The 12,580-nt window shown below is 37.6% G+C and overlaps 3 protein-coding genes and 1 long non-coding RNA gene across 7 annotated transcripts; 3 read left to right on the top strand and 1 right to left on the bottom strand.

Annotated features, from left to right (window-relative positions):
* Positions 1-1,966: 1,966 nt before the first annotated feature.
* Positions 1,967-4,549, top strand: LOC104234886 (dolichol-phosphate mannose synthase subunit 2-like). 4 transcript variants are annotated; one of them, XM_009788527.2, is made up of 3 exons: positions 1,967-3,290; positions 3,860-3,974; positions 4,063-4,549. In XM_009788527.2, exons 2-3 carry the CDS (start codon positions 3,885-3,887, stop codon positions 4,213-4,215), a joined length of 243 nt encoding a protein of 80 aa, XP_009786829.1. In that variant the 5' UTR covers positions 1,967-3,290; positions 3,860-3,884; the 3' UTR covers positions 4,216-4,549. The 4 variants fall into 4 exon arrangements, with proteins under 4 accessions (XP_009786829.1, XP_009786827.1, XP_009786828.1 ...); XM_009788525.2 differs by having other exon boundaries at positions 1,967-2,147; positions 3,051-3,974; XM_009788526.2 differs by having other exon boundaries at positions 1,967-2,147.
* A 1,200-nt stretch (positions 4,550-5,749) lies between these two features.
* On the bottom strand, positions 5,750-8,757 carry LOC104234890 (ethylene-responsive transcription factor WRI1-like). Its single transcript, XM_009788530.2, has 8 exons — positions 8,475-8,757; positions 7,510-7,774; positions 7,316-7,407; positions 7,128-7,216; positions 6,943-7,016; positions 6,802-6,852; positions 6,620-6,696; positions 5,750-6,526 (listed from the first exon to the last, which is right to left on the bottom strand). Exons 2-8 carry the CDS (start codon positions 7,758-7,760, stop codon positions 5,958-5,960), a joined length of 1,203 nt encoding a protein of 400 aa, XP_009786832.2. The 5' UTR covers positions 7,761-7,774; positions 8,475-8,757; the 3' UTR covers positions 5,750-5,957.
* Positions 8,668-9,316, top strand: LOC138870073 (uncharacterized). Its single transcript, XR_011400300.1, has 2 exons — positions 8,668-8,755; positions 8,878-9,316. It is a non-coding gene; the product is annotated as an uncharacterized lncRNA (long non-coding RNA).
* A 1,036-nt stretch (positions 9,317-10,352) lies between these two features.
* LOC104234888 (uncharacterized) lies at positions 10,353-11,934 on the top strand. The gene is made up of 2 exons (XM_009788529.2): positions 10,353-11,025; positions 11,114-11,934. The coding sequence occupies exons 1-2, from the start codon at positions 10,353-10,355 to the stop codon at positions 11,932-11,934; spliced, it is 1,494 nt and encodes a 497-aa protein (XP_009786831.2).
* The last annotated feature ends 646 nt before the right edge of the window (positions 11,935-12,580 follow it).

Below are 12,580 nucleotides of genomic sequence, written 5' to 3' on the forward strand. Positions count from 1 at the left end.
TATCTTCTTTCAAACGGTTGTATTTAGTACTCTTAGTAGTTCGTGAGTAATGTGACACCAGTTCTTGGGTAGAGGCTTATGTTGATTTCCACATTTACGTTCAGTTTCTTTAATTTAAGTCTTCCGCTTATTTATTTAATTCCGCTGTTTTCATGCTATCACTGTTAAATGTTAAAAGAAGTAATTTGATAATGATGCAAGCAGTTAAGGATTGACTTGCCTAGCTCTCATTAGTAGGCGCCATCACGACTCCCGAGGGTGGGAAATTCGGGTCGTGACATGGTAATAGAATGGAAACTATCTTCTGTAAATGCTACATCGTTGTCAAAAACTCTAAAAACCATTTTGGTTTTATCCTTGTAAAAAACTTGAGAAAGCAACATACAATGAGTCAACTTCCCAGAGTGACCCACGTCATTCAACTCTAAAAATTTTCCAAATACACCATTCTTTAATTGATTCATTTGAGTTCCACACATAAACGAGGAAATCGTTTTCTTAAATTTTCGATCGCCTCTCCAATAACAATCAGCAGGAAACCACTCATCCAAATCATAAAATCTATCTCCCTCCTAAAATCAAAATACAACACACATAAACAACATTTCATATAATTTTAAGATAAAAACTTCAACATTTTAGAAATACGTACCTTCAATATCCTACTTGAAGATTCCATTTCTATAAAATCATGAAAAAACGTATTACAAATTAGATAAATAAACACAATCAGAATCCAGTATATATATGAGAAATAAATCACAATCACAACAAAGTCTACAAAAAGTAATGACAAATAAAACATAATTTTAGTCTAAACAGAACTCATCCAGTATAATATACTGGAGAATAAGCTTACACACAGCAGACGTCCCGTAAAATATACTGGAATGAAATAAAACTCAAACTATATTATAATATTCATCCAGTATAACATACTGGAAGACAAACATTCACATGACAGACTTCCAGTATAATATACATTGGACAAAATTTTACTAAATTTAATAAACAAAAACTATAATAAAAAACCACACAGTATAAAAAAACTGGAATACAAGCCTTCAGAAGACAAATTTCCATATAAAGATGGCACACTTCATTTAAAAAATACGGAAATCAAACAAAACTCAAGTATTATATACTGGATCAAAGAGCATAATTAAAAAAAAAGGACAAATAATCATTCAAAAAAAGTAATGACAAATAAAATAAAATTTTAGTCTAAACAGAACTCATCCAGTATAATATACTGGAGAATAAGCTTACACACAACAGACGTCCCGTAAAATATACTAGAATGAAATAAAACTCAAACTATATTATAATATTCATCTAGTATAACATACTGGAAGACAAACATTCACATGACAAACTTCCAGTATAATATACTGGACAAAATTTTACTAAATTTAATAAACAAAAAACATAATAAAAAATCACACAGTATAAAAAATTGGGAAACAAGCCTTCAAAATATAGATTTTCCGTATAAAATACTACACCATATTTAATAAGAACTGGAGAAATTACACAACGATTACAACATTACAACATAAAACTAATAACAGAGTGATAAAATTACCAGAAATAAGACAAACTAATGAATAGAGAAAAAATCGTAAAAGTTAAAATACAACAAATATTTAAACCCTAACGGTACGGAAATCAAACTTAAACCTAAAGAACCAACAATAAAAACGAAAATTCAAACACATTATCGTAAAAACAAAACTCACTCATATAATTTTGAAGAAAATTGGACCTAACCCAGACAAGATTCGAAGAAAAGTGCTCTCTCAAGAAAGCGAAATTCGTACACTACTGTAAAAACAAAGAAAAGCGATAAAAAGTAACTAAACAGTATGTTAAAAAGATCAAGGGTAATTGTGTCATTTACCAATATATTTTAACTTAAAATGGCTAGAAAAAAGCTAGAATGAAACTAACGGCTAGAATTGTGCCATGCCATTTTTGACGGAAAAAAGCTGATGGCCCATTTATTGAGGATTCTCTGAAGCTCTATAGAGAACTCTCAAAAATGAAACTAATGGAAGCACAAAGGAATCAATATCGATTTGGAAGATGATAACGATCGTCATGCTCTGAAACGAAAGTATTCAACGCCAAATAATAAATCTTTCAGGGTAATTTCTCCCTTAAATGTGAAATATTGGAACTTACCGTGAAAATTAAGGAATTGAAGTTCGTTCATGGGGATAATCGGTGTTTGTGTGTATAATGTTTATTGCCTATCAGCGAAAACCTCTTCAATGCATATATTTGCGGCTTTGAATTGTTTGATTAATTTGTAGCATTTACGTTGTTTGTTTCTCAGTTTTCAGGCTAATCGCGTAGGCAAGTGCAACCTGAATTTATTTTACAGCTGTATGCTGATGTCCAGCGATTATGTAGTTATTTTACCTCTAATATCTGATATTTGTCTCCTTATTTGTGTAGTTAGTATGTAGGATCATAGAGTAGACTGTCAATCTTCTTAAGTGCTCCCTAATCTCTTTAGAAAGGGGCGTGTTGCATCAAAACGAAACTACTGTATGTGCGACCTTTTCTTTCTTTGATAACCGTAGTGTCCTGGCCAGCTTGCGCGCACCTCGGCTAATTCTACGGGATACCTGCTACCTCTCACCAGCAACAGGTATTAGGTAACTCTGTTCACCAAACTTGAACAAACGGTAAGAAATCACCTATGTTTTTTTATCTCCGCTGGAATTTGAACCTCATGGCTCTCAACCCACTTCATTAACCACTAGGTCATACCATAGGATGCGTATGTGCGACTTGGAGATGATTGAAACAAGATTCACGTGTTTGGGTCAAATATTTGTTTGCAAATATACGGTGGTGCTACCAAAAGGAAATACATATATTATTAGCATGATATGTCCATGTAAATACACGCTATACTCTCACAGATATTAAGAGGTAGCACCATCATGCTTTAGGCTACCAGTTCCTTATTATATTCTCATTAAATATTTTGTACGTTCTGACTTATAAGTGCCTGATATTCCAAGCATTCTCTACTATAGGTGTTTTGATAAAACATATGACTCAGATCTGAAACGTTGCTTTCCGAATCTTAGACTGTTGGAGGTTTCACTATATGTCCTGTTGTGTACTGAAATCTAGTCGATATTGGACTGACTTCAAAAGCACTATAAAAGCATAGCTGTGCACCTTGGTAGACAAACGATTACATTCTGAGAAATACAAACTAGGTCAAGTATCTTCTGGTTTCTTCAGTTCTATCCCTTTTTCTCCTGGAGCTGGTATGTTTCTTTCCAGATTTGTTTTTATTGGGAACGTTTTGTTATTGAAACGTCCCTCCTCTCCTCTTTGTTGATAAAAATTTTGTGTGATCTGGATAGAGGACTGCTATGTGGTTTTGGCAGTTTTCTTGGAAATATATATTGCTAGATGATTCTATAGATACCAAGAGTAATTAAGTCATATATTGTGCATTTGTGCAATAAAACCAGGTAAATAGTTGGAAATCATAAAGTAGCTAAACATATAGTGGATTAGTAGTGTTTTTTCATCAGCAATCATTGTATTCTTTGGTACATCAGAGGGATGTTCAACTATTACTGAGTTGGTCTTACAGTTCTGTTCTTGAGAAAGAATGGGCGTCATCTGTATTGTCTTGAATGATGCATAACATTTGGTCGTGTAATTTTACATCTTTTGACATTCCATGTGCATTCCCTCCCTCCCTCTCTCTGTTTGCTTTTCCTGCTTTCATTTCTTTGGAATTCATGTACAAACTTCTGCCTAGGGCAGCGTTTTGTTTATGCCTCCGTGTTTTGTTTTGCAATTTAATATGGCATACCACATTTAGAGTCTGCACAAGCGAACGAGTCACGATGGAATTAGCAGACAGAATGATTGGGCTGCTTTTGACAGTGACTAGTTTGTCTATTTTCACATATTATACCTTCTGGGTCATCATTCTGGTCAGTTCTTCTCTCTTGCCCTGATGTAGTGACTTTTTGTGACCTACGTTAATATATGGGGTTGATAAATGCTATTTTTGTCTTTCAGCCACTGGTTGATACTGATCATTTTGTGCATAAATATTTTCTACCTCAAGAGTATGCGATTCTTATTCCCGTATTTGCTGGAATGGCACTCATCTGCTTGCTGAGCATGTTTATCGGATATGTGATGCTCAAGTCCAAAAAGAAGGCGGCATGATACAGCTATGCTAAGCCTGCTGCTAGCTGTTTGAATTATATGATAGTTCATAATTTTGCTCAACTCTTTCCCGCTTGAACAGCTCGTGTCACATAAATTTTTCTCTATTCATGTGTTTACTATGATCTGAAAATCCTAGATGCCTTTCAGCCTTCAAGTAGTGAAAACATATACACAACAAGCTCTATTTTGTGTTTGTAGTTTATTTAGGAACGTCTGTTGTCTTTAGATAGAAAAGGGAAAAGGCCCCTGTCATTAGCATGTATCTTGATAATTATTAGAGGTCGATGTTGTTGGATTTTTATCTAATTAGATAAGAGGTGTGAATGGGAAATGGAGGGAAAGAAAAGTTTGAAGTTGTTTCCTTTACTAATGTACTTTGTCCCTCATCGGAAAAAGGAAAGAAAATCTTTGTGCTTATATAGAGAAGCACATCTTCTAACTCTTAAAGAGTTAAGAAGAAGTGGTGCCTCGCGCCGTCGCTTGCTCGGCTCGGCTTCGGTCCATTGATTTGATTGATAATTTTTTGGACCAAATTTATTTACCGTTTTCCGTTATATAATTTCTTTTCTAATATTTTTTCGCGGAATTTTAATTTAAAATTTGCGGTTCCCAACGGTCGTTTTGAGTTTAAAATTCGCGACCAGACTTCTGCCGAAATGGTACCTCATATGAACAGGTAGTTTCGCACCTATTTAACCCAGACTGTTTGGCTATAAATTCAGAGGTTTTGCCTTATTTTTTAGCACCGAAAATCTGCAAACTCTCCCCTCATCTTCCACATTATTATAGAAATTGGATTTTCTTATTAAATCTTCTTTTCTTAGATTAAGATATCATCATACCGGTAAGTTTAAGATGCAATGCATTTATTTTCTGATTCCTTCTTTCCGCTCTTTGCTTAGCTACACCGGCTTACAGATGTCCATGTCCTTCATGGATCTAGGAGTTCATACTTTTCAAAGCAAAAACGTAAGCATCGGTGTGGTTTATTGCCGTTTGTTGAGTTCGACGAGGTTCTGTAATTTCCATTGCCGGTATTACAAAATAGTTGTTTCGTTCTATCCTGGGAGGAATTAATCCAACAACCTTGGACATCAATGAGATGATTAAATTCCTTAAGGAAACACAGTTTTCTGTTGGGCTCGGAACATTATTCATTTGATTCTATTTCTGTCTTTTGTTTTTGGTTTCGTTTTATTTTACCGAAATTATATTTTCGAATACAGATACTAACATATGCTTCCTCTTTCGTTGTGTAGTGGGGTATCTTTTTCTACGTTATTCATGATTCTGCAATAAAGTTTACGAACAGAATGAGAGTTGTTGAACAATGATATTTCAAGCAGTGCTACCAATAGTTTGAAACCTGCAAATAGGTTCCCGATCGCTATACAATATTCAAGGTTATCAGTAAATGTTAATTATGGGAGAATGGAGATCACGTACAATTGCCTTTTAAGTTACTTAGTTGTGCAAATATCATTTACAGTTGGTGCATATAATTAAAACTCAATTGTTGTTGAATGCAGGCCAATACTCGTAATCCATAAATTGCAACTTTGTATCTCTCACGTCCAAAAGCAATTGATAGATCTGATTTCTTTGCAAAAAGAGAGATTTTCACTCTCTCTGTTCATTTTATGTACACAGTCCTATGATGAAACTACTTCTCATCTATTCCTAGATGACTACCAAGTTTCAGTTATTCTTCACTGCAAATTGTAAACTGTTAAGTAATCTTAAGGCATCACATTCCAAAAGGACTGCCCTGCTCTATCACACAGACGAGAAAAAGTACCATTCTCCAAAGACTCCAATGGAGGCAACTTATGACTTGTGTAAAACACAAACCCATCTTCTGTGTTTGATTGTTCTTTATTCTTCATGTTTGGCTCGTCCTTTTCACTAGCGGTAGTGGTAGAATTCTTCTCCACAAGCTCACGATACATGGAGGAGCGAAGCAGAAGGCTGAGAGCTGTAGGGGAGGACGACTTGTTGCACGGACTTAAGGGCATTTTTCTTTCAATAGGTTCTTGGCTCTGAGGAATAGGGGACAGAGTTTCTCTAGTTGTGGTAAAATAATTGGAGCTGAAAGGGAATTTAGGATCATTTATCGGGTTAATCATATCGTTAGTGTTCATTTGTATAGCCTGATTTTCTGATCTTATGTCTTGGAATGACATCTGAGAATTGGCACCTGGTTTTAGCCATCTAATATAGGTGCTTAAGTCGAAGTTAGTCACAGCATTAATCCCTCTATATTCAATTGCAGCAATGTCATAAGCTCGAGCTGCTTCCTCTTGAGTACCTACAGAAAAACAAACACAAGATTCGAGTTGGCAGCCTGTTTTAACAGTCTTGATTTGATCAGTGCTCAAAATTATGGGGTGAAAGTACTTACTGTAAGTACCTAAGTAGAGGTATTTGTTACCGAAAACTCTACCTATTCTTGCTTCCCATCTGCCATTGTGATGATGCCTGAAAGTTATATCAGTTCAATATCTTTTGTTACCAATGATGAACAACATATGGTAAAGTTTTATAACAATGGCTTGACTATCAAGGGGAAATGAATTTATTCACCTTGCTACTCCTCTGTATTTAGATACACCCCGGGCGAAACCACTGCTTCTCCTGCATTAGAACGGCAAAAACTCCGGTAAGTTTTGTGGTTTTGATGAAAAGATTGTCTTTATGTAATTGAAAATCAAGTTGAACACATACCTTCTTAAAGAGGCTAAGTACTCCTCCTTAGTCACAGTTTGCATTATTTCAATTTCTTTCTCATAATCAGATATCTGTAGGAAAGAGTTTAAGACAGAATTTTCAATCAAACAAAAAGAATTAAAAGCAAAAGGACTATGAAAATAAAGTATACACAAGTTTTGAGTCAGCTGAGGTAATCATACCGGAAAATTAGTGAAAGTTGATGTACCCCAGTACTTGATTGCAGCCAAATCATATGCTCTTGCTGCAGATTCTTCTTCATCATATGCTCCTGTTCAATTTAAAACACAACATACAAGTAAATTTTCTCTAACCCAAACTTCAATTCTTGAACCAAATATTGGTCTATAGAACCAAGTGCAGTACTCACCAAGATAGACCTGTTTTCCTTTCTTTTTCTGAGTTACATTCCAAGAACTCTTGTCCCACAAATGAGCCTCATAACGCCCCGTCCATCGATGCCTAAAATCCAAGGTAACCAAGAGTCAGTTTCTTAAATCTATATAACTCAAAAGGGGGAAAAAGGACCAGAAAATGTCCTTAACATTTTTAATTTAGTATTACTTGCTAACTCCTCTGAATCTTGAACTTCTCTTCACAGCAGGTGTATGAGCAATATTTTGATCAACTTTAGATGAGTCCATCTTCTGCTTTTCACCTTGTTGGCCAATGTTCTCATTCAGTTCAATTGCAGGGGGAGACCTTCTACGTCTTTTTACACGTTTCGTCGTCTCTGGAATGTCATAATCCACCATGGATATGCTTCTTTTTCCAGGGCTCGCCATCTCAGATTTAACACTAGTATTCAAATCCATTTCTGTTTCAACTTCTAAATAGATATGAACAAGAAAAGCTGAGTACTCTTCTATCTTTGCTTGACGCCTTGACACACAAAATAAAAGTTGCTCTATTCAGTATATATAATGTATGAATCTTTTGTCTTTTGCTTTGTTTTAGTTTTATCTGTCAAAATGCTATATTCGATTTAAGACAAAAGTAACGATGATTTCATGTCAACTTGAGTGTCCATTAGCCAGTCTAGTGCTATCCTGGATACTAATTATAGAATTTATATGCCATAATTTCTTGACTTCAATAGAACATAAAGAGAAAACAAAAAAGTTGTACGACACTTCCAACGTTTTATCTAACACTTACAGCCACTTAATTTTCTTTTACTTTTTTTACCTTTATAATCCTAAAATGATAACTTATAGACATAACGTGTCATGTTCATATATTTAATTCCAAATTTAGTGGTTAAAATGAAAATCGGGCTATATCATGCATCTTTCGAGTTTAGACAGATTCAATCATATGGTGTCAAAATTGGACACGATCTGTCTCAAAAGTTATTCCAAATACAATTTCAACAAATTTATTAGGCAATTAAAACTATCAAGAAAAGACAGATATATTGCTGTCAAAAGAATAAATTTGAATGCTGTGATTCACACTGGACAATGATCATCGATTCTCATGAGAGCAGACAAGTAAATGATAATACAAGAGAAGTCAAAGTAAGTTACCTCTTCCTTGTCTTTAGATATCAAAATCATCTTAAATGCACTATTACTGGTTTTTCGTTTTCTATGATAATCCAAGCAGAAACGTTGTCTTCTTCCATTTTGGACAAAATAGGGAAGTATGTTGTTTCCCCTTTGTAGTTTAGCTGTTTTCTTGGATTCTTCGTCATTGCGAAGGTCATTTCTTAGGCTTTTATTTTGTATGGCAGATTCTTTTTTGGCTTTGAGCTGTCTCTCTGTTGTGAGAATTGCTGAATGGAGTTGTCTGATGGAAGTTGATAATCGTAAGTTTCTATGGAACGGATCTCATTTGATACTAATATTTTTCTAATTAATGATTTATGTTGTTGACATGATAATTGCGAAATGTTTGGATTATTGGATCTTTTTCATCATTTTTTTATAGGTCAAAATGTGTGACGTTTATAGTTTTTCTTTACGAGTTCTGTATGGGTCAAAATCTTGCTGAGGAAGTTGGGCGTGGACAGAATGTAAAGTGAAAAACTGTGTCCCGAGTCGGGCAGATGAGACGAGGTCGACCAAAGCTTAATAACAAGCAGTCGCAGAGCGAGTCGTAGTAGTCGAGGTCGAATAGCGAAAGATAGGAATAGCGGCTAGTATAGTCTTGGGACTAGTGACATGAATATTCTTCTGGATATTCCCTTTGTTGTACTTTTTAGGATTTTTAGAGAATATCTCATATAAAGAAAAAGGGAGAGAGAAGAAAAAGGACACGTGAGATTGAATCTGAGAACACTATTGTAAGAAGTTGACTATAGAGAGAATATACAAAGTTCACCTTTCCATAGTAATTGATTTCATCGATTATTCTTCCTTTTCACTCACATGATCCAAGAAAGCATTATGTATATTCTTGTTCACTGCCATATCTCGTTGTGAGACGGAAAAATCTTCCACATTATTTGATATTTGGGTGAAGTGTTCTTCCTATTTACATTTATTGTCATTTCTCATATTTATTGCTCATTATTCACTCTTCATTTACCCCCTAAAGTGTGCATTTAATGACTGAATATATGGGTATAACCATTTGATAAATAGCCTCGCTCGAATTCTAATCTCGGATCTAGAACTTATTATATTTAACTAGCATTTACCTATCTTCATTCACTTAATTAGTTTAACAAAAATGTTTAAGATTTTTTGGTCAAACAATTTGGCGTCGTCTGTGGGGATTTTCTAGTTAAAAGTTTTAATTTTCTCTAGATCTAAAAAAAACACAAAAAACTTTGCACAGTCCTGTTTTTCGTTGTTTGCACAGATCTGACATGGCAGGCAATGGGGAAGAAAAAAGAAAGGCAATAACCGATCTCACCTCTAATCTCCTAAACACTATCGGCGAAGCTCACGGAGAGGACGAGGAGAACGTGACACCAAGTGCCTCACCCAGGCGAAGTGATTCACACCTCTCCCCTCATGGCAGCGTTACCGCTTCTTATGGAAAAGGAGCCTCTACGTCCACTGCGGAAGAAGCACCACCATCGGCAAAAAGCTACTAGAAGCATGGCTAACGAATACACTGAACAACATACTAGATAAACTCACTCAGAGGGCGAGCAGAGGGAGTGTGTGAGTCGACATCGCTACGACAACCAATGAGCAGCACACCCAACCTGCCACGACAGGTACTACTCACCCTGTTAATGATGCAGGTAACGATGCCCTCACTGCTATTTTTAGAAAAATGGAAGAGATGGAGAACAAGAACAAGGCACTCCACGACTAAATGAGGGAGCATCAAGAAAGGTAGATAAGATATCGAGCGCCCCAAAACTCCTACCAAAATACGACGCCGGCCGGTTTGTGGAACAACCATATAGCGACGAGGCCACGCCACATGCTATACCAAAAACCTTCAAAATGCCGCCATATTTGAAAACATATGACATCACGACGGATTCGGAGGATCATGTGACCCACTATGTCACTACAGTGAAAGGCAACGACCTTGCAAAAGAACAAGTATCATCCATATTGCTGAAGAAGTTTGGAGAGACCCTAACCGGTGGGGCCCTAACTTGGTACTCGCAGTTACCTGCGCAATCCATAGAAATGTTCGCAGAAATGGCTGACAAGTTCGTCACCACCCATGCGGGGGCCAAGAAAGCAGACTCAAGGGTGAACGACATATTCGCCATCAAGCAATCTCTTGGCGAAGGACTCAGGGACTTCCTCACCCAATTCAACCGTGTAAGAATGATCCTTCCAAATGTATCCGAAGGGATGGCGGTGACCACTTTTCAGAATGGGCTGAGCAGAAGTGGGTCGAGGGCGACCAAAAAATTGCTGAGCCGACTCATGAAATACCCTCCAACCACTTGGGATGAGATACACAATGCCTACTATGCCGAGGTAAGAGCCGACGGGGGTGATCTCAACGGGCCTACTCAACACCTGACCTTGGTCCAAATGGAGTCTAGGAAAAACCGAAGAAACGACAACAGGAGAGATCTAGCAAGGTCATGGCCTATTCGAGAAAGACATCAGCCTTACGTCAGCGGCACCCTTATGCCACCTCCATGTCACGATGAAGGTTCATCCAGACCGCGAACGGGAACCACCGAAATGAAAGAGGTATGCCCCCTTGTTATCAGCTCACAATTTTTGTGCTTCCCCCTCAGAAATAGTTTACGCATTGGAGAAGCTCGGCCCAAAGGTAAAATGGCCGCAGAAAATGAAGTCCGACCCGAGCACCAGAAAATCAAACACCCTCTGTGAATTCCATCAAAAACGAGGTCACAAGACCAAAGACTGTATCGCCCTCAGACAAGAGGTCATGAACATGCTTCACCAAAGGCACCTAAAAGAGTTTATGAGCGATCAGGGAAGGGCCAACTTCGCACAGGGGCGGGAACAACATCAGGGGCCGCTCAAACCACCTTCCCTAGTTCGAACCATTCAAATGATCATTGGGGGAGGCGACGATGCATCTTTCAACAACATGAAATTCACCACCACTCACAAGCTCAAGCGGTCGATCACCCATGAACGGTATGACGAACTCGAAGAAAGTATCATCTTCGATAAGTCGGATACCTACGATTTGGTTTTCCCTCACTATGATGCCCTTGTCATTACTTTACGTGTTTTTGATACTGATATAAGACGTATCATGGTCGATGATGGAACTGGCGCGTGTATCATCCACCCTCGAGTTCTCACCCAAATGAAACACGAAGACAAGATAGTGTCACGTTGCATCATGCTAACAGGTTTTAACAATGCAATTGAGCGAACATCTGGAGAAATCACACTGCCCGTCCTGGCCAGCGGTGTCACTATGGAGAACACATTCCACATCATGGACCAGGATACAGCGTACAACGCCATCATAGGCAGACCATGGATACACGTCATGAAAGTCGTCCCTTCCAGTCTGTACCAAGTCATTAAATTTCCCACCCCCGGGGAGTATTCATCATCTGGGGAGAGCAACGCATAGCCCGAGAGTGCTACCGCATCGCCCAAGATTGCACATACACCCAATAGTTGAAAGGAAAGTCGAGTAAGCATAGCAATTAACGAAGACGGGATCGGATGGCGAGGAAATGAAAGACGTCATCTGCGATCCAAAAATCATAGAAGCCACGATGTCAACCGTAGAGGACCTCAACCCCGTCCAACTAGATAACGACAACCCCAGCAAGAAAGCTTTTATCGGCCATTAACTCCAAAATCCAGGTAAATTTCATCAATTCTTAAAGAACAACATGGACCTGCTCGCTTTTCCCCATGCAGACATGCCAGGTATCCCAAAGGAAATAGCAACTCACAAGTTGAACATCGACCCGTTTTACCCCCAATAAGACATATCATATGAAAGTTCAACTCGGCAATAAACGATGCAGTTCGTGAAGAGGTCGAGAAATTACTAGTAAACGGTTCTATCATATAATCGAAGTACCCTCAGTGGGTCACCAATGTACTCATGGTGAAAAAGAAGAACAGTAAGTGGAGAATGTGCGTGAACTTCATAGACCTGAACAAAGTCTGTCCAAAAGAGTCATTCTCGCTACCACATTGACCAACTCATTGACGCCACAGCCGGGCACAAACTGCTGAGTTTCTTGTACACCTACTCCGGCTAC

This window comes from Nicotiana sylvestris, chromosome 6, assembly GCF_000393655.2.
Source record: "Nicotiana sylvestris chromosome 6, ASM39365v2, whole genome shotgun sequence".
Taxonomy (NCBI): domain Eukaryota; kingdom Viridiplantae; phylum Streptophyta; class Magnoliopsida; order Solanales; family Solanaceae; genus Nicotiana; species Nicotiana sylvestris.